At 38.5% G+C, this 23,238-nt stretch overlaps 1 protein-coding gene across 15 annotated transcripts in view; it reads right to left on the reverse strand.

The window, feature by feature from the left end:
• ANKHD1 (ankyrin repeat and KH domain containing 1) overlaps positions 1–23,238 on the reverse strand; it is a 119,195-nt gene that overhangs the window by 41,578 nt on the left and 54,379 nt on the right. For 10 of the 15 annotated variants that reach the window (XM_069772427.1, XM_069772426.1, XM_069772425.1 and 7 more), the window contains exons 8-15: positions 21,513–21,750; positions 21,099–21,290; positions 19,530–19,639; positions 13,443–13,502; positions 9,503–9,590; positions 8,763–8,890; positions 8,453–8,596; positions 7,664–7,766 (exon numbers count right to left, since the gene is read on the reverse strand). In XM_069772427.1, the coding sequence (XP_069628528.1) occupies positions 7,664–7,766; positions 8,453–8,596; positions 8,763–8,890; positions 9,503–9,590; positions 13,443–13,502; positions 19,530–19,639; positions 21,099–21,290; positions 21,513–21,750 (1,063 nt within the window). The remainder of the gene's footprint in view (positions 1–7,663; positions 7,767–8,452; positions 8,597–8,762; positions 8,891–9,502; positions 9,591–13,442; positions 13,503–19,529; positions 19,640–21,098; positions 21,291–21,512; positions 21,751–23,238) is intronic. The other 5 variants (XM_069772428.1, XM_069772429.1, XM_069772422.1 and 2 more) reach the window with 1 other exon arrangement.

The raw sequence follows: 23,238 nt of genomic DNA on the forward strand, positions 1-23,238 counted from the left end.
AAGCTGCTCCACTGTTGAAGTGGCAGAAACATTATAGTAACCTAACTGCAAATTAACCCTGCCTTTAAGACGTGACTAAGATGGGAACCCTTTGCACTGCTCCGTTTAATGTCATTCCTAAGGTTACTCTATCTCATTTCCATCCTAACACAAAGCATTCCCACGATCTGGCAGCTCTGGACAGCTTCCATCACTCTGTAGGAAAGAAAAGCTGCAGTTCAAAGAGCCCCGAAATAATACAGTACCAATATTGTTGCTCTCAATTAAGTCCCACCTGGGGAGACAACAAGCCTGTCATAGGAAAACTATTCTACAAGCACAAGAGAAAGTAAAGAGCAGAATTACAGCCTCATATTAAGACCTGGACTGGGTAGAGGAGCCCAGGGCTGGTCTCACAACAGGCAGCACTCCCCAGACAGTGGCTCAGATCAGAAATGACCACAGAAGGTTGGGACAGTTTCTGAAGACAGGCGTTAGGAAACCAGCAAGTGAAGAGTTGGGCTCTCAAGTTCCAGAAGAGGTGCAGAGATTTACTTTAATCAGCTTCTAATTAGTTAACAGGGCCACTTTTCAGGTTCCAGATCACCCCCTTCCATGCCAGAAAATAGTTGCAACTGGTAATTTTGGGGATACTGGAAGAGGACAAGGGGCAGGAAGAAAGATCTGCTAAACATGACATGCACTCCTCAACAGCCATTTCAAACCAGAGGTGGAGAAGACACTGTTGGTAGCTTTGAATACATAAGCACTATAATATAGTATTATAATATTGGAAGTATTTAAAGTAGCCATTTCCTGTTTTATCCAAATCTCATCTATATTACAGTATCCTGAAAAATACTGTGCCCATTTTAGTAAATAATTATGAAGACGACACTACTTTATACTTTCACTTTTGAAATACAGTGCAGTGAGACTTAAAAATCCAATCATAGGCCTGATCATAATTACTTCAGCTTCCCACCTCCTCACTCCCCGCCACCCCTCCAGTTTATCTTTTTGGTGGAGCATCAATCTTCTACACAATCAACCTACTACAAAATTAATTATTAGCAATATTAAGTAGTCAATTTAGCCTGTAAAGCACCTGTATTGGCCACTTTTAGAAGACTTGTTTAGTATGAAATGAAGAGCCAAGATCAATGAAATCCAGATGTTGCTACACAAATACCACTTGCCATCAGGTAATCACAATTATAGGACAAAGAATTGCTTGGTTGACAGAAAACCCAGAGTGGTTATGGGCACACCAGAAAAGCCACAGAGTAAGGAAACGACCGTTTCCCGATTTATTTTGTGAACAGTAGCACCAATTGCTGTTTTACTTATATTTCCATATTCCCACAGGTTCTGGTCCCTAACCTGACCAACTCAGCCTTCACCACCATTCCTGCAAGGCACGCACATGTCTTCAGCAAGTTTTCTGACCCACACACACAACTTAGGGCAAGACCTACCCTGCACAAATGCAGCTTCCCATCCATTTCTCTGAATTCTTATTCTCTCCAGGAAATGAGTGCTAAATGTTTCCTATGGAAATCTCCTGTACTTCTCCCATACATTGTAGATAATCTCCTAAATCCCTCAGTTGCAATAATCCATTCACCCAAATGAGCATCCCCCAAGCACCATTACTGGTCTCTTGAGCATCCACTAATATGCAGGGAGGACACCATTACCAGTTTTTAATGTCTTCTGGCTGCAAATTTAAAGGTCCTAGACATCTAGACACTGTGGACAAGAGTTTGGAAAAATAACCTTCATAGTTATAGTCCTCAGGTGGCTCTCCTAAGCAATTAAACTCTTCTAATTTAAGTTTGCTTAAAACACATTCACTCTTTATAGGGTTGCTGCCTACAAACAAGTCTGATACCATATTTCATCCTGTGTGCTTATGGTTCTCAAGGAACTTGCTCTTCTAGCCCTGACTTCTAATCTATAGGATGTCATCTTCTCCCAAGAAAGAAGTAATTTATATGCCCTTTCACAATGAGTAGAGCAGCACAGATGAGATGCTGTCGGTCCAAAATAAACCTACCTAAAACTAGCTTATTGACGCCAATGACACTGTTATTAGATGTACCGTCTACAGTTGCTAAGACTCAAATGACAGCCTCGTACTTTAGAGCAGTAGCACAGACAGGTACTTGTGCTGTCCTCTGCAAGTCTGAGAACTGAGAAATTTACTCCAAGGAAGTGTCTGAGAAATATGAAGTAGATAAGTAATTTTCTAACCTAAACGAAGGCTAGTTCAGATCTTACCCTAAAAGCACTAACTGATGAATTAGCAAGGACAGACATTTGTTGTATTTTAAAGCAAGCAACGAAAGTTTAAGAAAAATCACTACTTTATTTTTAAGGTCTTTTCAGAAAATTAAAAAGACCAAAGGTTTGTTTTTACAAACCATTATACTCTTCAGGAAGTTTCTGTCAACACAACTTGCATTTCAGCTTAGTGGTTTTCATCTTAGCCACCACCTGAAACAGTTATATTATACTTTACTTTTTATTAGATGAAATTCTGGAACTTGTTGACAGCTTCTTAGAGTTGTTAAATGGGGAAGAAAAAAAAAAAAAGAAAGAAAAAAGAAAGAAGAGGAAGAAAAAAATAAGAGTGGATCCGAATCAAAAAAGTTAAATTCTAGAAGATTTTTCCAGTATTAAAAAAATGGCAACAAGGAAAAAAGTCAACTGCGTGATACACATTTGTACATTGAAATACATCTTCTCTGCTGGAACCAATGCCTAGCATATAAAGCTGTATCAATCACCATGTCATCCTGATAGGTAATATTACCTAGAACTTGAAAACAAACAAACAAAAAACCACACCCCAAAACCCAAAACAAAAACAAAAAACCAAAACAACCCAGATTCAGTCTGTTCCTCACTTCACAAAAGACAGATGTCAGGAAGCATAAATCTATACTAAGATCTTTATGCTTTGTTAACAGAATTGCTTTTCCACTGTTCTTGCACTTTAGGGTTTTTTAAAAATCTGATTTCACTCAGAAGTCGAGAATTAGATTTGCAGTCTGCAATTAAAATTCACCAGCCTCATCAACAGGAATAAGATGAGTTCAATATTGAATTTTCATGAAAATTCTATATTTAACTGTAATTCATAACAGTAAGAAATTCAGCTCTAAGAACCTGGGGAAACAATCAGTCAATCCATATACACACAAATGCAAAGTACAGTATTATATAATCTGGCTAATTGGGCAATAAAAAAATAGCCTACTTTTTCCAAGTAAATTCATCCGCTACATTGTTTTTAATACATATTCAATTCTTCTTTAAAAAGAACAGGACAATTTGTGGAGGGCTGAATGATGAGATGAGTTTGTATTTTCACTACATTCCTCCTGTGAACCATGCAGTATTTTTGCCAATCTTTATCACTCCTGCAGCTGTTTCTATGGAAAACTTGCAGGGAAGAGGTGCAACGATATCCAACAGGCAATGGTTACATGGCTGAAACCAAGCCAAACTTTCTGACAGTCAAAAACATGAGTTACCTTCCAGTATTAGTCATCTTCCCAAGTTTCCTCTGGTGGCTTGACAGTATCTAACTGGAAAATTGCTAAGATGTAATTAAATTAGTTGGTGGCAAGCAGGTGACTGAAGCTTCAAAGGAGCAGAATTTCAAAAATCACTGCGAAAAGATTTTTATACGGTTGTGCTCTTAGGGACCTACACGTGTCTTGATTTTAAATAATCTGCTTGCACTGCTAAAGATTTGCATAAAAGAATAACAAGTCTGTAAGTCTACTAAGAAAGTACTAGTGAAGTTAAAAAGCCATGAGGCATGGACTGTTACATTTCATTTGGTAACTCATCCTGGATAACTGGGTCAGCTGCTGAGCCAGGCAGAAAATACGGAGGAAGTGGCAAGAGTTAATGAGAAGATGTTGAAGCACATGAAACAATGAACAGGCAGCTGGACTGTGCACTAGAGAAGTCTGAAAGGAGTCAGAATGGAAAAGCAAGAATATCAGCTTGCCTTTTTAATACCTTCACCTCAATGAGAACAATATAATCTTTCTAGTTCTACTGTTAACCTGGCCCGTATTTCAATTAAATCACACAACGTATGAGATCTCTGCCAGTATATAACTCAGTATTAGGCATAAAAGTCAGATATTGGAGTATAAAATATTAATTGAATTTGTAGCTACTGAAGCTATGTGGAGTTTGTTTTTCTTTCCTTTCTCCAAGCCATTAGACTGTTAGATTTAGCATGGGGATACAGGGGATACCGTATATTGAAGGTCTAACTTAAAAAGCTTACAGATTCCAAAAATCCTACTCAACTTTAAGGGAACTCTGGTCTCCTTCCCAGGGATCAAAGGCAGACGTAGGCAGCTTTCACATGAATAACTTAAGTCTATTACATCTTCTGGAATTCTAAGAAAACATGCACCCCAAATAAGAAACACTGCAAGTTACTGCCCACTTAAAAACAACAATAGAGAAGTCTAATGACAGCATGTTGATAGGTTTTAAGCACTCAGTTAAGGCCTATTAGTTCATTTGTAAGCACAATTTCAGATTAGCTATTAAGTAAAGCAAAGCTGGAGAAAAACTTACAAAATAACAGACACCTCAGCCTCCAAAAATAGACTATTTTAAATTTTGACATGTTTAAAAACACCTTACATAGTTCAAATATTTCAACTATGAAAACAATCTTGCTGCTTTCCATAGAGTTCCTGAGCATCCTCTTGTCGCACTAGTGTGTTGTTTTTCAATAATGTTCTAAAAATATGCCACAGGTTCAAGCCACTCTGCTCACCAGGCACACTCTGTGAAAGACTAAGGCAGAATCACAGATACTGCCGGGAGCTTCAGATCTCACTCTTACTAAACATTAGCTTGCATTTGCAAATTAGACAAGATTATCAACAGCAACACTATTACACCAGCTGATTTCCTGAAGAAATCCAACAGCATTCCTTTTGACCATTTCATGTGCTGGGCACTGAGACCCCTCGCCCCAGGGAACCAGATGCAGGGGCACTTCGAGCTGCATCATAGCCACTGTGCTTTACACCCCTTGCAGTATAAAGCAGGAGTGACCCTCTGCTCCTGCAGAAATAGCACATTTGTTTTTTCTAGCCAAAAGGCTCTCCGTGTTGAGCTGCCACATCAGAATTGCTGCTGGCTGCTGAGCAATCCTGACCACATTCAAATGAGGGCAGCAGCAAGTACAAAACACCAGGGAAGGAATCTCCTGCCTCTCCCCATGAACGCCCAGAGCTCAACTTCACTGGGATTTCACTTTTACATGGACACAATAGACACATGCTAAACGTAGTGCATTAAAAACGATCCTTCCTAAGCATGTAAGAGTTGAGGTCTGTTCAGTCCTGTGAACTAATTCCCCTGCTTCTTTCACCTGATTTTTCTTCAGCTCTTTAGGAGGTTACCATCTTTGTGTACTACTTTTATCTAAGTCTCTCTAGATCCACTGTCAGCTCTGAAATGTTTTTTTCAGTTGCTAAACATTGATATTAAATCCTTTGCCAAAATAATTATTCAAATGCCAATTATTCCATATGCCTTCTTACTTTACTGAAGAATAATAACGTAAGTCAAAATCAGACCATAGATGCCTCTTGAAAAAGCCTCACACATATTTGAATCGTAACAGTAACATACAAGTGTATTGTAGTTTTACACTCGACTTGCCAAGAACTCTTCAGGAAACAAGTTGTTACTATGGCATTTCTTGCAAAACTAATACAGGTCCTTAAAAATCAGACTGCATTGAGGTTAAGAAGGCTAGGTGCTCCTCTCCTTCCTCCAAGTAGTTAAGAGTTTATACAAAAACTCAGAGGGCTACTTCTAACTGTGAAGGCAAGAAATTTGTCTTCCCCAGGATAAACTGTTTTGTTACGTAAGAACTTACGACTGCTTCCCCTCCCCCCTCCCATGGAAATAATGAACACGTCTTTATTCACACCCTCTTTTGCCCCTCATCTCCTAAGAAGTCTAACAATGAAAGTCCGGTATATTAAAGCCAAGTGTGTATAACAAGTTAAGAATGGAAGTTCAGCAAAGAACACTAACTCTATCACAGTTAAAGTAGCAGAGTGGTATCACTACATCATCACACAGCGTTTACCACAAAAATACCATTTTTCCCCTAAGGATCTGAGATCCACAACAGGTTTGCACACAAAGTTTTCAGGAATGCTTCATCAGCCCAATGACACTTTTCAGATTACTACTTCTCTTGCAACGCATCACAGATTAGTTTTGCTGACACGCGTGAAGCATGTCTTGAAACACTGAGAACTACTAGATCTCTCTGTGCCAGTTCCGACAACACAGTACTTCTAAAAACATGCCTAAAGTATGTGCTGACATTTGCAATAAGGTGTTGGTTTTTTTTTAAATGAGAGCTATTTCTTAAACTACAATCAACTATTTGCTTTGCATAATTTGATTAAATAACATGAGACTTTAAACTTATAACTTTAGTCTTCTGACTCGGTATCAACTAATCTCTCATTGGTTTCTATGCATCACAAAATGTACTTCCAGAACACTAACCCACTTCGCAATACTAATAGTTATTTAATTGTAAGGGCATGCACATACTGGTATATAGCTTTTTGCTGTTTTATTTGAACCAGAAGTTGCATATTCTTTTCATTTGTTTGGTACTCATTTTTATGAAATCCAAAATATCAAGTGTTGCATATCCTAAGAAAATGATACAATAACTGCATTAGAGAAGTCACACACATGGCATATATGCATGGAGAGAGTCATGGCTGCACACTTAAATACCATTAGGTACACAATTTTTTTCCTCTCTTCATTTGTGCCCTTGGGGTTTTTTTGTTTGTTCGTTTTAGGAAGCACTGAGCACTTCCAGAATAAAGGAATTAAGTAAAGCTAGCTAATAGAGCTTTGGATACTATAATATTTCAAATTCAAAACTGTACATCATTAGGAGCTGCAGTTTGTAACTTTCCACTTGAGAATCTGCTGCTCTTTCGGAGCTGACTTAGCAGACATGATGAATTTGTTACAGAACCCATAGCTAGAAACAAACTGCTAAATTCACCATTTAATGACTGCGAATAGTTTTAACCAGTCAGTTCAACCATGGTCAAAGCAAAAACCCTGATGTTATGATCACTTACAAGAGTACTATAACTAATACAAGAACGATTCTCCTGTAAGTAGATCTGCATTGGCTTTTTACAGTGCTAACATGTTTGCATTGCTACTGTAGGAACAGAAAAAAGTTGATATATCAAGTTCATGGACAATAGTTGCAACTATTCTAGATAACCAATGTACAATATTTAAAAAAGTTAACACCACACCTAGAGTTTATTCAAGTTTTTTATCAGTCTGCACTATGGCAGTTACTACCATCATTCTCTTCCAAAAAATGAGAATAAGCATAATTCTAATAAATTAGAATAAGCATAACAAAATTAGAATAACCAGTGTTACTTTACTGTAGAATACAAGAAAATAAGCAAAAACTATACACTATATAAAATACTTCAAGTTATACTTCATTAGAGGTGTTCAAGAATTGATGGAGTGGACTATACTATGCATAAGCTCTAACAAAATTGTCCCCAGCCTATCAGTTTCCAAACTGCATATATTCTCCAAGTGGCTACATACTAACCTTTCACCACTCCCAAGAGAGGTGGCGAGTTCTCTTGAGGGGTTCTGTCAGGTTCCTGGGGGGGTACAACCATAGCAAGTGTATGCACCGGTACACGTGGAACCTTAAAACAAAGCCACAGACACACACTCAGATAAAAAAAAACTTTTAAATGAACCAGATCTTGAAGTGTTAATACAAATACATGTTTCTACAGCAGACCTCCATTCCACGCTTCCCAAACTGCGCGTGCTATGCTACCTCTTGGTATGACCTGTCCCATGCTATTTTATTGTGGATAATATGTCAAAGTTAACTATGTTACTCTTCACAAAATCCTGGGTTGTGTAGGCTGGAAAACTTAACATCTTTAGGCTTTTAATCAACTAACTCCCCTGGAAAGCTACCTCTCCAACCTGCAGAATTCTAAATTTACACAATATATTTTCTTTCATATAACAAACAAAATCAGCAACAACATTTGAGGGGTGCTGTCACAACAGTTTGGAACTGTTGAAACAAAATACTAAGCAAACGCAAACAAGAAAATAATATTCTTTTGAGATACCAGGTTTGGGACTATCCTGTCTAAGGAGCAGGAAAGAGAACAAAGTTCGTGCACTCTTCAGGACACTGCAGACAGTACCAATCACCTTCCTCACTCTCTACCATTTTCAAATGCGTAGACTTTTTTTAATTCTTTCCACTGTTCATGTTCACATCTAAATTAACCTCAGAAGGTAACTACTAAGAAAATGCTTCTTTGCAACATTCATAGTGATATTTAAAAAAGAATTCCTTATTCCTTACCTGAGACTGATCCTGAGATGGAGGTGTGAGCTGAGACAAGTCTGCTGCAGGAACCGACAAAACATTGTTTGGGTAATCCAGCAAGTAAGAAACAACATTTGTATGTCCTCCTTTGGCGGCTTCAATGAGCATTGTTGAGCCATCCTGAAGTGAGATTTTAGAAATAAAAAGCCAGAAGATGAATTTTGCTACCTGGTGTAGCACATAAGATATGAATTAGACCATTTAAAAATGCACATTTACTAATCCATTAAATCACCTACGTGGTTCTTTCAGTACCTATGATAAATGCATAGTTTTAAATGAGTACCTTGAGCCGATGAGTAGGATCTGCACCATGAGCCAGAAGGAGCTCAACAACTGCCAGGTGGCCTCCGGCACATGCCAGTGACACCACCGTGTGGTCATTATTAGCTGTAGCCCTGTTAACATTGGCACCTATAAAGAGAAGATCTCAGAATTAAACACAAGGAAATTCTTTTAAAAAGAAAGTATCAACAAGTACAGTATTTTCTGGAATAGAGGTAAACTTTCCTACTCTTCCTAATTCATACACACTTCTAGGGTAAAAGCAAGGGATTTTGAATAACTGATGGCTTCTACACATCATCCTCTTCATCTTGTAGAGACAAGGCAGTACTAACAGTAACAGTGGGCCTCATAAGTGGTAAGAGAGGGGGAACACAGTGTACAAAGCACAACTTTTACATTTTCATCCTAAGCACTTATCAGTATCCCTACATGGTGCAGTTTTTACTGTTTCAGACAGTACTTGAGGATGTGTGTTTTCTGAAGGAGGAAGTGCTTTTTTTAAGAAACTGAAAATATTTGCTGTACTTCAATTCTATTTATTAATTTATACAACTGAGTAGGAAAAGTAGCAAAATATTTTGATTCATTGTATCATGAACTAAATGAAATTCAAAAACCCTTAACAGTTTTACAAATGCTCACATATACACAACCAGATTAATTTTGAAGAAGGATCACAAACATTCAGTAAAGTGCCATTTTAAGTTTTTTAATTAGTTATTTAAACTAGTATTTTACCTTTGCTAATAAGGAATTGCACAGTGCATAAATGACCAGCTCGTGCAGCCTTCATAAGTGGGGTTCTCCCACCTTCAGATTCATGTTCCTATTGTAAAGGAGAAATAACAGATATATAAATGGGCAAATATTATATCACTGTTTCAGCTTTTGGACCATCTCGTGATGGGACCAGAATTACCTGTCTCAGTAGCAGATCTATCTTATAAGCTGACTGGAATCAATGTAAACTGACTGGAATCAATTTTCCTGTTAACTTAAATACTGAATCACACTGTCAAAAAGCATTAAGACCGCATCCATACTGTTATCACACAAGGAAGTTTCCCTACTTACATAGCCCTTTTTATTTTCGTCTTCAAATGCATAACATACTTGAGAACAGTAACATCTTGTTTCCTCCTCAAAAAGGAAAGACCATTTAACAGAAATATCATCCAGCATCAGACAGTATACAAATAACTATGAACTGATGTGCAATAGTCCTGAGAGCTGTCACATACTGCATGCCAGACCTTTAAAACTGCAGTAATATCTGAACTGCAGACATTTTTAAAACACACTGAAGAGGATCAGCAACAAAAATGAGACAAATCACTGCAGATCACAAAAAGTCTCTGAATAAGAGGACTGGAGAATAAAGCGGAAAGAAGACAAAAGGATGATACAAACCAACAAAAAGGAAATGAGCGACAAGAACAATTTTCTAATTTAAAAAGTTTCTGAATATTGGAAGGATGTGGCTAAATACAAATGCACTAGAGAAGTTACAGAACTAGAAAATTTGCCTGCTATGTAGACATATCAATACCACAAAGAATGCTGACTAGTATGTATCAACCCTCCCACAGCAACAAGGAGAGAAAACATAGTCTTCCAGGGAGTGTTTGTATTTACGCTCTGAATATTCAGGCTGATCAATAATATACTTGGACCATGGGCTTTTTTAATTAAATATCTGGGAAGCCAAGCTCTAAATTCACTATGTACTTCTGGAATTGCATGTATATCTGACAGTGAAAGTTAACATTTAGTACTGACTGTGGATGATACTGTTATTTACAAATATAAAAGGACAAAAATAGATTTGACAGAACAAATCAACTCCTTCCCATAGTTTCAGTATTCCTGAAAACTCTGCATATGTCCTCTGTCATATGTCTTGCTTTGGTTGCAAGCTGCACTGTAAGTTAGCTTTCTGTTCATACCCACAGTGAAGAAGTGTCTTGACTGGATCTCCTGTTGGAGACAGACCCCATGCAGAAAACACAAACCAATGCTTTGCTGTAACAAGGGTTACACTACCCCTCTCCTGTGAGCTTTGGAAAGAGCAGAAATGCTCTGCTCCTCCGCCTTCATAAGAACTTTGTATTATTGTACACCGCTTTAACACACGTTTAAACACCACATTAGCGCTCTGATTTCTTTGCTTACTTGGTAGTATGATGCGTAAGCGCACACATGCAGATAGGAAGCCTTACTGCTTACAGACCTACTAAAGTCACTTTTTTTTTTTTTTCTTTAATAAGTAGTTTCCACTCCCAGGGCAAATGACTGTTTAGCTGTCAATAAATATATGCATGCTTTTGGATTGTCTGCATGTCAGAAATATCTGCAGGACACGTAAAGCTAATTATGTTAGTATGTGGCCCTGTGATGTCCAAGACCTAGTAGCGTGCCCTTGAGCTCTGATGCTTACTCTGGTATTTGACATAGTTTTTCCTTCCTCAGCCACTGCCAATAGATCATAAAAAGCCAGATGCTGCTGTTTGCCTTATGCACAGTAAACCCCTGGTATTGCTAGCAAATCACTCACAAAGCAGCTATGGATGCAAAGAACTATTGAACATCGCTTCACTCACTGAGCAGGACCAGAACATTGCTGCCCAAACAATTTAATACACATTCCTAAATCCCCACTGATGCAACAGCAAAAGATGGCAAGAAGCAAAATTTATTTTAGGTCATCTTAGCTATATTCAAGATAGAGGAAAAGACATCCTATATTGCCTTCAAATGTAGCATTTTAGATAACTAGCAGTAAGATATCATTATTTGTAACATTCTCTATTCCTAGCAGACTTCACTGTTGAAGTCTTAAACACAGATGTCAGGAGGCTTCCTCATTTAAATGCAATGCAGTTATTCTGCCCAGTTTAACCAACTGTCACTTCATCAAGCAGGCAGAACTTGATCCTCAACTATTATGCACTTCAGATTCTTGCAGTACTGTACAAATCATCAGTTCAGCCATACTAAACCATTTGTGTGCCCACCTGCTGTAGATCTTCAAAAGTTATTACATTTTGATGGTATTTTTCACACCAGAAGATAGAAATGCTTATTTTATTTTAAGATGAAATTAGTTCTATGACTTCAGCACTCTACTTACCCCTAATAAAGGCTAACAGCATCAGCTCAACCTTTAAGGGAAAACATCTAGAAGAAGCCAAAACAAGAAGCTGAGCCACTGCAGTGCCTTTGTCTACTCACATCCTTTCTTTTACCTAGAATAGCCATAAATTTCAAAGACTTTTCTTCTTAGCTGTAGCAGATAATCAAAATCAGGACAGACAACATGAAAGCTGTCCAAAAGCATCCCCCCCATCAGCTTTCCAATATGCTTCTTCCTTGTATTAATATGAAGTACATGCAAATGCTTATTTTCTAAGAACAAAAACTACCAAGGAGTACTCATCTCCAAAGACATATTTTCCCCAGCTATCTGCACTGTAGGCCTCACCACAGTATTCTGCCTCTCTTCACTGCTCCAACCCTGAGAAATACTGCAGTTAGTATGATCAGAAAGAGGTATAAAGGAGAACATCTATGCCAGCTTTGACTAGAAAAGCCAGTCTCTAAACACTTGAGTAATGTGCTCTCCTGCTAGTTCTGCTTGAATAGAAAGAAAGCCCGAGAAGAATTTTCTGTCAGTTTGGGTACCAGATGGAAAGGAAGGGGAAAGCAAGACTATTACCCAAATCGGGTAAGAGTTTACATTATCTAAACCTTTTCCACTGGGACTCAAAAAGGAGATGCGAATCCAGTCATTAATAATTATTTCCTTTCTAGAAAAATGAATACTTCAGACAGCAGAGCAAAAGCAGTGTCATCAGAAGCATCTAATGACAATCATTGATATTTTTTATTCTTGACTTTTGAGTTCTCTGTTTCAGGCAATTCCAAGATCAGTTACATAAGGGCTTTCCCGCCCCCATTATTCTCCTTGATTCACAAGTATTCATGGTTGGCAAGTATTCACTAGGGTATTTTTCTCAAGTTTCCAATGTCATCTGTTATTTAAAAGTTCTAGAACAAAATTTGCGTTTTCAAAGTAAAGGTCCAACTGCTCTCTTCAACAAGCCTCTCTCATCCATGACAACAGTGCATATTTAACGGAAATCTAAATGTTATTCTAAGCAAAATGATTTAGACAAAGTTTTTGATGCCAGACAATAGCCAGACAATACAGTTCTTAATACTATGCCACTTTGCTAATTTTCAAGATTGAACTCCTATCAAGAGATACAGTATTCTAGCAGTTACCAACCTAATTGTCCCAGATAAACTTCCTGAGATATGTAGCAAACCAGTATTTCAGAAGCACCTAAAAACTCAACTAGGCCTCTAGTTTAAAGTAAATATCTGAAAACGGAAGACCTTACAGGAAGCTAGGTATGTACTAACAGGTTTAACATAGCTACTTGTGCCAATAGACTCAACGAGATAACTTGCTGCATTTGTGATGGTTGAGATACTGTTTTTTCAAAATAGGGCTTTAGAAAACCCAACAGAAGGGAAAATGCAGGACAAAGATGACATGTCTAGCCTACACAGCAAGTCTTTGTATTTTTCAAGAAATTTAGATGCCTTAAAGCCATGCTTATTTTTAGCATGTATCCTGAGGCTGCAGCTTACAAGCATCAAAGGCCAACCTCACCTGATGCTTGCCCGGCTCTATGCCCTCCAAAATAGTCTTCTTTAAGTCCTCCTGTTTGTCCTGTGAAAGAAAAAGAAGAACTCACGGCTCTTGTTCTACAAATAGATGTTGTTCTTGGTCATGAAGACCTGGAATATGAACTTAAATGGACCAGATCCACCAGCTGAAAACTCTGTTTTGCTGGAATTAGGCAAGCAAGCACAAAGGTAAGACCAAGCAATGCAGCTCTCACCAGTTAAGACTCCTACCACAAGCCATTCAGATTCATGAAGAGAGCACAAAGGTCATACAAAGCATCTCATTAAATACAGGTGACTTTTTGTCCACTACTGGCAAAAGAGAGGATTTCATTGTACTTTGCACCATCCAAAGACTGCAACACAACATCCAAAGGTGTTAACTACAAAAGTTAGCTTCACATGTCCTACAACCTTTTGCTTTATTTGTAGAAGACTGAGGGCCAAGTCTAAAAAGACCTGAAAACCCTGACCATCCCCTGATGGTTCAAGAAACAGTACTGAAAAGCATGACAGCCTCTCAGGTCCCTCACTATAACAACAACATAGCTACCTCCAAGCATGGTTTCACTCAAATCCATAAAGTATTGGCTACTTTTGTAGATGTTTAAATGCTGCCTTATGCACACATGACTGTCATACATATAAAGGAAAGCGAGTTTCTAATTAAGGAGCCATGTTAGTGTGAGGGATGTTATCAGTGGAAGGCAAAGCAATGATCCATGCAATGACAAAAACTTATCTGTCTAAAAATATTTTGTCATAGGGGAAGAATCAAGAGGTAGCTTGGCATGCCTGTTTGGTTCTGGGTGGGGGTTTTTTTGCAACTGGAGTTATGTGTATGCCAGGTAGCCAGTTTTAGTCTTTCAAGAAAAGCCATGCATGGAATTTTAACAAGTATAAAGAGCTTTGGGGAGAGCTTGACAGTGTAAAATGAGAAGAATGCAAGGATGAAGCTGCCCTCAGGGGTCCTCCTCTGTCTCTCAATTTCAGCATAAAAGCACCCAACTCCAGCACTAGATCAACTCTCCTGTGCAGCAGAGACTCATGCACAGCTGCAAGGCAGCCCAGATTAGAAAATCCCAATTTAAAACTCTTTTCTGTACATCCCAGTTGAGAAAAGCTGGGATCTTCTCAGTGTCCAAAAAAGAAGAATCTCTTTTGTTTTCAGCTACACTGAAACAAAGATGCAACCACCTTGTCAAGAGCAGTCTCACTTTCAGAAAGGAGACTAGAATCTCCAGTGTACAACACTTCATCAAGGTCTGATTCTACATTAAAAGGGAACAGGCATACAAACAGACACTTTTAGTTTATAGAAAGGTATACAGCTTAAAAGCAGGGTATTTCCTCTTATTAAATATCACCAGTACTCTTTGTGAGCTTTACACTCCTTAACCTAGCTCCTGTGAGAACATATATGCAATACACGTCTTACCTTACACAAGCTTTGAGATAAAGGCAACTTCTAGTAAAGACGCAAAGAAGAAGGAAAAAAAAAAAGAGAACTCTTGTAGGAAAAACAAACGTCTCCTCTCACCTTTGAGATTAGACAAATCCTTGCCATACAGGTAGATAGCTGAATTACTGAAGTGCTGGTAATTTTTTCCTGAAGCTATTAAACCATACCACCACTTAGAAAAAATGCCTTTTATCAAATCATACTTCAGAGTTCTAATCTCCAAAATTTTACACCTATTAATCACAAAATCTTTTGTCCCCATAAAGAAGTTTATAAACAAGTAAAATGCACATTCGGTCCAGGGGCAGGAGTTCAGACTAAGACCCTGAAAGCCTCTAGTCCTGCAGGCGATAAAGGAACTAGAATGAAACTAAGGCACAGATGGGATCACAGGCTGAAGTCTTCAGATGTGCCACATATTAAGTCATACATATACTTGGCAAAGCAAGCTGATTTCAAAATGCATACATTAACGAGGAAAGGTGTAGGCCTGCCAAGCTCATTTTGCTACAGATTTTGACAGGCCAACTTTGTCCCTGTAAGGACATGGAAGAGACATATCCCTTAAAGAAGGGCATCAGAAAAGCATCAGAGTAATTGGTAACAAGCCAGACTTCATAAACAATTAGTCACAAGGAGATACAAATTCATCAAAATACCATACACGATTGAGCAGCTCTCCAGCAGACAGAAACAGATAAGCATTTACTCTGACACTGTTCATTTCTAGTGTAACTTGCCACTGCAGAGTTTTAAGGAAAAATTAACCACAAACCAAAGAAAGTTCACCTTAGCCATCATTTTCTTTTTGTTCTCCTGGTTCTTATAAAGCCATATTCCTTAATGAATTTAACAGGAGCTCTCAAGATTTTCACTGGTTCTTGAACTGAATTACATATTCGATATCTAGGCCAGAGGATCAGTCCCTGAAAAGCAAGAGTTCCCATTTTCTACTTGCAAGAACAACAGCTTTTTTGTGCTGAGTTGTAGTGGCAATAATCGCTCCCCATTCAGACAAAACTCTACTGGGGAGTAGAATCACTTATAATATAATGATCATAAAATGGTTTGGGTTGGATGGGACCTTCAAAGACCATCTAGACCACCCCCCTGCCATAGGCAGGGACATCTTCCACTAGACCAGGGTGCTCAAAGCCCCATCCAACCTGGCCTTGAACCCTTCCAGGGATGGGGCATCCACAGCCTCTCCGGGCAACCTGTTCCAGTGCCTCACCACCCTCATTGTAAAACATGCTCAAACTTTAGCTCAAGGTTCTATTTTGAGATTGAGAAAACCTCAACTGGACATGAGCAACACCCAAGAATCAGTTCATTAGAGTGAGCTGGGTAACTTCAGCAAAGTTGTAAGACTTCACTTTTCAATGAGCACAATACAGGAAACCCCCTGACAAAAACATCTCCTGCCCTCTGCCCATTTGGCTAACCCAGCACGAAAGAGGCTCATCTTCACACCTTGAATCTCAAAGTCTGCACCTCAAATGGCACTCAGTTCTGACCTCCTGGCAATTGAAGAGACACCTGAGAAGTCAAGAAAGATTTGAGCTCTTAAAATAGATTATATGCTTTCCAAATCACGGAAAAAAGGCTCTGAACTGGGAAGAAATGGGAGAACTGATTGCAACAGATCTTGACAGCCACTGTTTATTGTTCCTTTAACTCAAGAGCATTTGGGGAAGAAAGATCAACTTTCTTTCCTCAATCTAGAATCAGGGAGAAGAAAAAAAAACCTCATAAACTATGCTCCTTGACTTCCTGGTCTGCAATAAAACAGAATATGCAGGTGGCTCACAAAACAATAAAGTAACAACAGCAAAATCCAGTAGGGGCTACATCTCTACAGGTAAATAAAATAGAGCCAGGAGACAAGCTTAGACATGAGATCACAGGTCATTCACACTGCTTATTCCTTTGCAGCCTCCCTGGCACAGTGCTGGCCCTCTCAAGAACCACAGGGGAGGAGGTCACCAGGGACTGTTCCCAGTGGGCAGCATGGAAAGAAAATGTGACATCAAGTTAGTCTCTACTTATCTCCAAGTCCTCAAACCCTCAAGAACCCCTTCAAGATCTCATCCCACAACCCAGGGGTGTCCAATGTATGCTCCCAGTATTGCATTATGAAAACACCACTCTGACAGGCTGCAACATCACCACTGACATTCTTACGGACACAGGGGCACAACCCCAGGCTGGATAACCTGCCAGAACCAGTGCTACACAGCAGGTATGCATTCAGTGGGTGCCATTTGTCCTTGCCATCACAGAAAAGCCCTCAGCCCTGTTTAAGACATAACCAGTATTTTCCTCAAAAAGGACCATTCCACAGCAGGGTAAGATGTTGTATGTCCAGCTCCTCTGTGACTGTGATATAAACCTCAGGTATAAAGAATGCTTCTGGAAAACAATGAAACATCAGTGAAAGCAATCCCAGGTAAGACTGAAGTTGCAGGATGAAAAGGGAAAGAAAAGCAACTGGAGATGTACTTTCATTTGCTGTGTCTGAACACTAGGAGAGCAAAATTAACTAGACAAAGACAGACCAACCAGAGGTTTAAGTCCAGATCTGCATTCAACTCCCTACTCCACCACAGACTCCCTGGGACAACTTCGCGAAATCATCTAACCTCATTTAAATTATTCTTCTAGATTTCAGTTTTCATTAGTAATCTGCCACAGTACTGCCAAAGAAGCTTTTTCATACTCCAACAGTAAAGCAACACACTTCAGAAACCTTTCTCAGAACAATTACAGAGATAACAAAACAACTTACAACTTCTAATAAAGCAAAACAACACAGAGGTTTGAAAGGAAACTACTCCAAACCCAAGGCACCTGCTGTAAAAGCATCACTGCAGTTTTGCAGTTATGTCCACATTTACTGACAATCAGAATTCAAAACTGGTAGATTTATATGGCAGGTCTCCCTTTCATGTGCAAATTTCCTTTGCTTCCTTACTATATTTTTCTTGGCAGCTCTGCATTTTGATTGGCAATACAAGAAAATGCAGTAAAATAAAACTTTAGAAAGGCATGAGATTTTTCTCAGCAATACTGATCAGAACTCAATGCTAAAGGCCACAAGCACTGCTCACCTTAGTGATGAGAGGAGAAAAATAAAAATGACACAACTCTAGTAGTTTGAAGTGACATTTAAGCAGCAACCCCTGCATGTTTTTTAAACTTTATGCATAGCAATTTGTTTGTTTGTTTGTTTGAGGCTTTGCTCCTCACTGTGAGATACTTCATGGATTATATGTTTTTATAACCAAGTACTTCTTTTTTTTAATAATCAATAAAACCCCCAAAACCTATCCTGCCTCTACTAAAGTGGCTGATGCTCAGTACCCAACACTGAATTGAGCGAAGTGCAGCAGGTGTGCCAAAAAACCCCACAAACGCACACGCACACTGCCTGTCCCTTCCCCCCCCCCCCCCCAATAACATGACCTTCCTCCCTGGTAGGAACATATGACGCAGAACTTTACTGCAGAAGAATTAATAAGGCCTAAAAAAAGTATATTCACAAAGAGGAGTGGAAGTATTAGTAATTCACAATTACAGCGTTTATTTATATTTGTAAATATAAACTTAAAAAAATAAAACACTTCATTTAAGAGTGAAATTTAAGTAACTTCATTAGGATGTTGATTTACCAGGTTCAATGATAAACTCTTCTGGCATTCTTATTATTTTAAAGGAACAAAACCCCCTAAAATATCCAATGAAAACCCCAACCTCCTCCCCAAAACAAAAAAACCCCACACAAGCAGAGAGTGTGGAAAAAGGAGAATAGTGGGAGAAAAAACAAAAAGGCAATGAAAAGAACAATCTTCTCTGCTTATGCCATATTAGAGATAAGGCTCCTAAACTCCTTTAGAAGACTAACATATCAATTGCTTTTTATTGCTTAAAAGCCAAACAAACATTATATCCCTGTAGCTGATGAAGAAGCAGTTTTAAGTCTCCCACCACATAACATGAAAAAAGTCAAGACAATTATGTAAACAACTTAGTTATGATTAAATGCATTACAGAAAATAAACTCTGTGAAAGCAATATGCTAAAACCAAGAGTTACAAGAAAGAAAAGAGATCATATTATGCTCTTCATTTAAAAGGCATTGCTTTGTTTGGGTTTTTTTGTAGTGGTGGTTTAAAAAGTTAAGAGACTCACAGTGTTCAGAAACTAACACTAAAATAGAGAAGCAGTAGTTCCTAGTACTAAAACATTTTAAATTCAGAGCAGCAGAGCAGGTAAACTCTAATCCACAAGAGCTTGGGAATACTAAAATAGCATAATGAATAAAGACAACACAGAAATATATCCTGCTAAACAATTAAACTTATGGATTATACTGAAATGAAGTTAATAAACTGTCACAAGTGTAAGCTATAGCTAAAACATTTCACTTATCGGATGAAGGATTACTCAATAAGAATTTTTATTTTTCAGACCAAACAGAATATGCAGGCTTTTAAAAAAGTTTTTCATGCCTCTTTTCACACACATATGAATCTCAATTGCTAAAACAGTCTTCCTGCTCTATAAGCATATAAGTACTTTCCCCATAAGATGCAGCAGAATTCTTACCAAATCAGCACCAGCTTGAAGCAACACATCTGCAACATCAGTATGTCCATTTTCACAGGCATAGGTCAAAGCTGTATCTCCTGTTGCTGTGGTGGCATGAACATTAGCTCCTGGAAACACAACATTATTTTTTTCTTATTGGACATCTCCTTATCAAGTATTTCATATCAGATAAACACAAAAATCAGGGCACTTTATCTGTAACAACAGCTATATCCTACTGACCAACAGCTTCCACAACCCAAGGGCATTGCTCTCATAGTAAAAATCGCTCTTGTAGTAAAAATATTCTGAGCAGAGGGGATAAGCCAAGGCTTGGAAAAAGCATGACTGGCAATCTAAGCACTTAAACCTATACGCTCACATATTCCTACGTTCCCTCTACAGCAATGAAGATTTCAGTTGTTACAACAAATAAAAGTGAATCCAGACAGTTGTCTAGACTATCCATTTGACAGGGAGCTGCATGCCAAGGAAAACCAGACAAAATGCATGTTATTGAATTAGTATTAATATCACAAGACCATACACTTCTACAAATTTCATTTCTTCCCTGCTCTTTAAAATCATTTGCTTTAAAACCTTTTTGTTGAAATAATTTCACTAGCTTTATATATGCCAGCTACATGAAAACTATGCATGATTCTTGCTATGTAATGCATTAGTCTTCAAAAGAAACGCCAATATGATTAGCCATTTTCTTATTTTCAAAGTGTGAGATATATTTAGAGACTCCCTGATACCAAAACAAGGCTCCTCAATTAACTTTCTACATTATCAGAAGTGAAGTGCAAGCAGCATTCCAAGTGAGCTGATGACGGGTGTCACATGCTGGTATCACTGCACAAAGAGACACAGTTGTTACTGTCCCTTGATGAGCAGGGAGCATTACTTTCTAGAATTACAAATCCAGACAATTTTATGCTTATTCTTAGAAAGGACAAACAAATAAATCACCTCCCATAACAAGGAAGATTTCCAAAATGCAACTCCTTTTTATTTATTTATTATTTTAAGCAGTATTACTACACTTTAGTCTCTACCAACTGTAAACTGACAGATGAACATTGAAGTGTCATTTCCCCCCAACTCCACCAAGATTTTACTACTGTATAATGTAGTAGTAAAACTCATTCATCACAGAAATTCAGCAAATTGCAGAATCTGTCTTGCACACTATTTCCCAGGGCACAATTCCTAAAATACTTGTTATTCAGGGAGACTGACTGCAGATAAACAGGCTTAGTCAAAGCAGGAGTAGCAAAAAAACAAGCATTATCTGTGTTAACATTTTGTCCTGAATGCAGTTAGCTGGAAACAATGTTCATAATGAACATTGATTTTTTTTAGATATGCAACAGATCTGGTGCTCCATGAGGCACTTTCCTCTGTTAACAGTATCAAACAATATTAAGGTGTAACATACACTATTTTTCTTCTTGCTAAGGTATCTGAGAATATAGTTTCTTGTTACAACACTGCCACCATGTAGCCCAGATATCTTCTAAATCATATAGAACATGGAGTCTATAATACCTGTTGGCTAGATCATTTGCACTGTACACTTACCTGCTGCCAGCAAGTATTTCACCAATTCAAGATGACCCTCTTGAGCAGCTTCCATCAAAGGCGTTGAGCAACCAAGTTCTATATCAGCTCCTGCCTTAATGAGGAAATCAGCTACTTCAGAAAACCCTCCACAACATGCCAGAGTAAGAGCTGTTTCCTGCGTTTCTTCTGTCTGTGCATTTATATTCGCCCCTAGGAAACAAAATAGCTGTTATTTTAACTGACTAGACACAGGGTAGGAAGGTGAATGCTCATCACCTCACAGTTTGGGTGTTTTAGCTTTGCTCTATATTTACAGCAACAAGCGGTGACAGCCACATACTCTATCAGAGGAGTTTGCACAGAATACCTAGTGGCAAATGGTCAACTCTGCATTCTTCATAACGAACGCTCAAGAAATGACAGTAATCTCACCTTGTGCCAGTAGCAAGGCTACCATCTCTTCATGGCCTTCCCGGGCAGCTTCCATTAGAGGAGTATAACCTTCATCATTAACTTCCTCCAGGTTAGCTCCCCTTTCTATCAGAAGAGCTGCCAACTCCACATGTCCACCACAAGCAGCCAGAGTGAGTGGAGATTCAAATGAATCTGCAGGCATATTCACTTGAGCACCACTGTCTAAAAGCAAGCGTGCCACTTCCACATGTCCATCCTATAAAACAAAGGTCAACACAAAAATCAGGAATAGTTGAAGTCACTTGATGCTGTAGTTGCAAACACTATCATACTACATCTGAAAATGATCCTATAAAAGACAGGGTCTTTTGACTTAGGATAGTTCAGTTTATGACATAGTTATGGTAATACTTGGATTAAACCGACATTTAGGTTTCCATCTACATCTAAGTTAGGTTTAAATGCATGAGGAAAAAAGAGCTAGATATATGTTGGGTTTGGTTTGTTTTTTTTTTTTTCCCCTTTCTTTCTTGGGGGAGTAGGGAAACAGTTATGGGATAAGACTTTCTTAAATATCCAGCAAAATATCTGGGACACAAAAGTAACAGAGATAACAAACAAGTACCATAATAATAAACCCACTACATAACTAAACCCCAAAACAAGCACTGAAAAAAATATATTATTTTTCTTTGTAGTTGATTCATGGTTTCTACAGACCAAAAAAAGCTCCAACTGGCAGCTTCTAGACCTTGGGAAAGATAACTGCAGAGAAACTGAAGTGGGTTACAATGAGGTAGGTAACAGGAAGAGGGAAGACTTGAATAAATCTTAAAGGAGACTGAAAAGTGCCTTGGGGCAAAGCAATCTTTGCCATAGAGGAAAAGAGAATTAGGATCGCCAGAGCAGTCTGTCTGAGCCCTTACCAATCAAAGCATATAAATGCAGCTGCCAGCTTCTCAAGAAACTATTACTAAAGTCCTCAAAGTTCCTTGAAAGAGACCAAGTACCAAAAAAAAAAAAAAAATCCATGTTTAACCTAAGGTGTTGTTTGTAGAGAGTCACAATACCTCTGAAAAGGGGAAAACGTAAAGAAGTTTTGGCATTAGGAAAGAAGAAACACTCACATGGTTTCCCCCTCCTACATAACTTAAGAAACTGGGACACAAACTTGTGGAACAATTTGGAGAATAGATCTTGGAAAAGTGAAACAGATTACAAACTACACCTAATGAAGGGCGAAGGTTCGAGTCGTGCAGAGTGCTCAGTGAGATACAGAAAGTGTGAGGGTCTAATCAGAGGACATTTCTTCAGCATACACAATTAATAGGATAACTTAAGGATGGAAAGGGAACTCAAGTAAAAGACTTGAACTGAAGCATGCTCTTTGTATCTCTCAGTGGAGAGAAAACCACTTGCTGCCTTGCATACTGCAGGTGCATAGGTATTAGGTGCATCACCTTGGTCACTCCGTTTGCCATCCAAAGAAATGTGGGGTTCTTCCAGAAGGAGGAAACTGTCAGCCAGTTTTAATGATGTAGAGCACTGTGTCCTGACACAGTGGTTCTCCTAGGATTTGACAGTTAAGCTGGATTAATTCTTTAAATTAGCCCAAATGCACACTGACAGATTTTGCTAAAGAACTAAAGAATACTTATTCCTGAAGAAGACATAAAAAGGGCCAATTTCAGTGGCAAGTAGCAGATGTTTTTATGTTGTGTCCTTGGAAGGAAATCTAAATAAA

The sequence above is a fragment of the Haliaeetus albicilla genome, chromosome 27 (assembly GCF_947461875.1).
Source record: "Haliaeetus albicilla chromosome 27, bHalAlb1.1, whole genome shotgun sequence".
NCBI lineage: Eukaryota > Metazoa > Chordata > Aves > Accipitriformes > Accipitridae > Haliaeetus > Haliaeetus albicilla.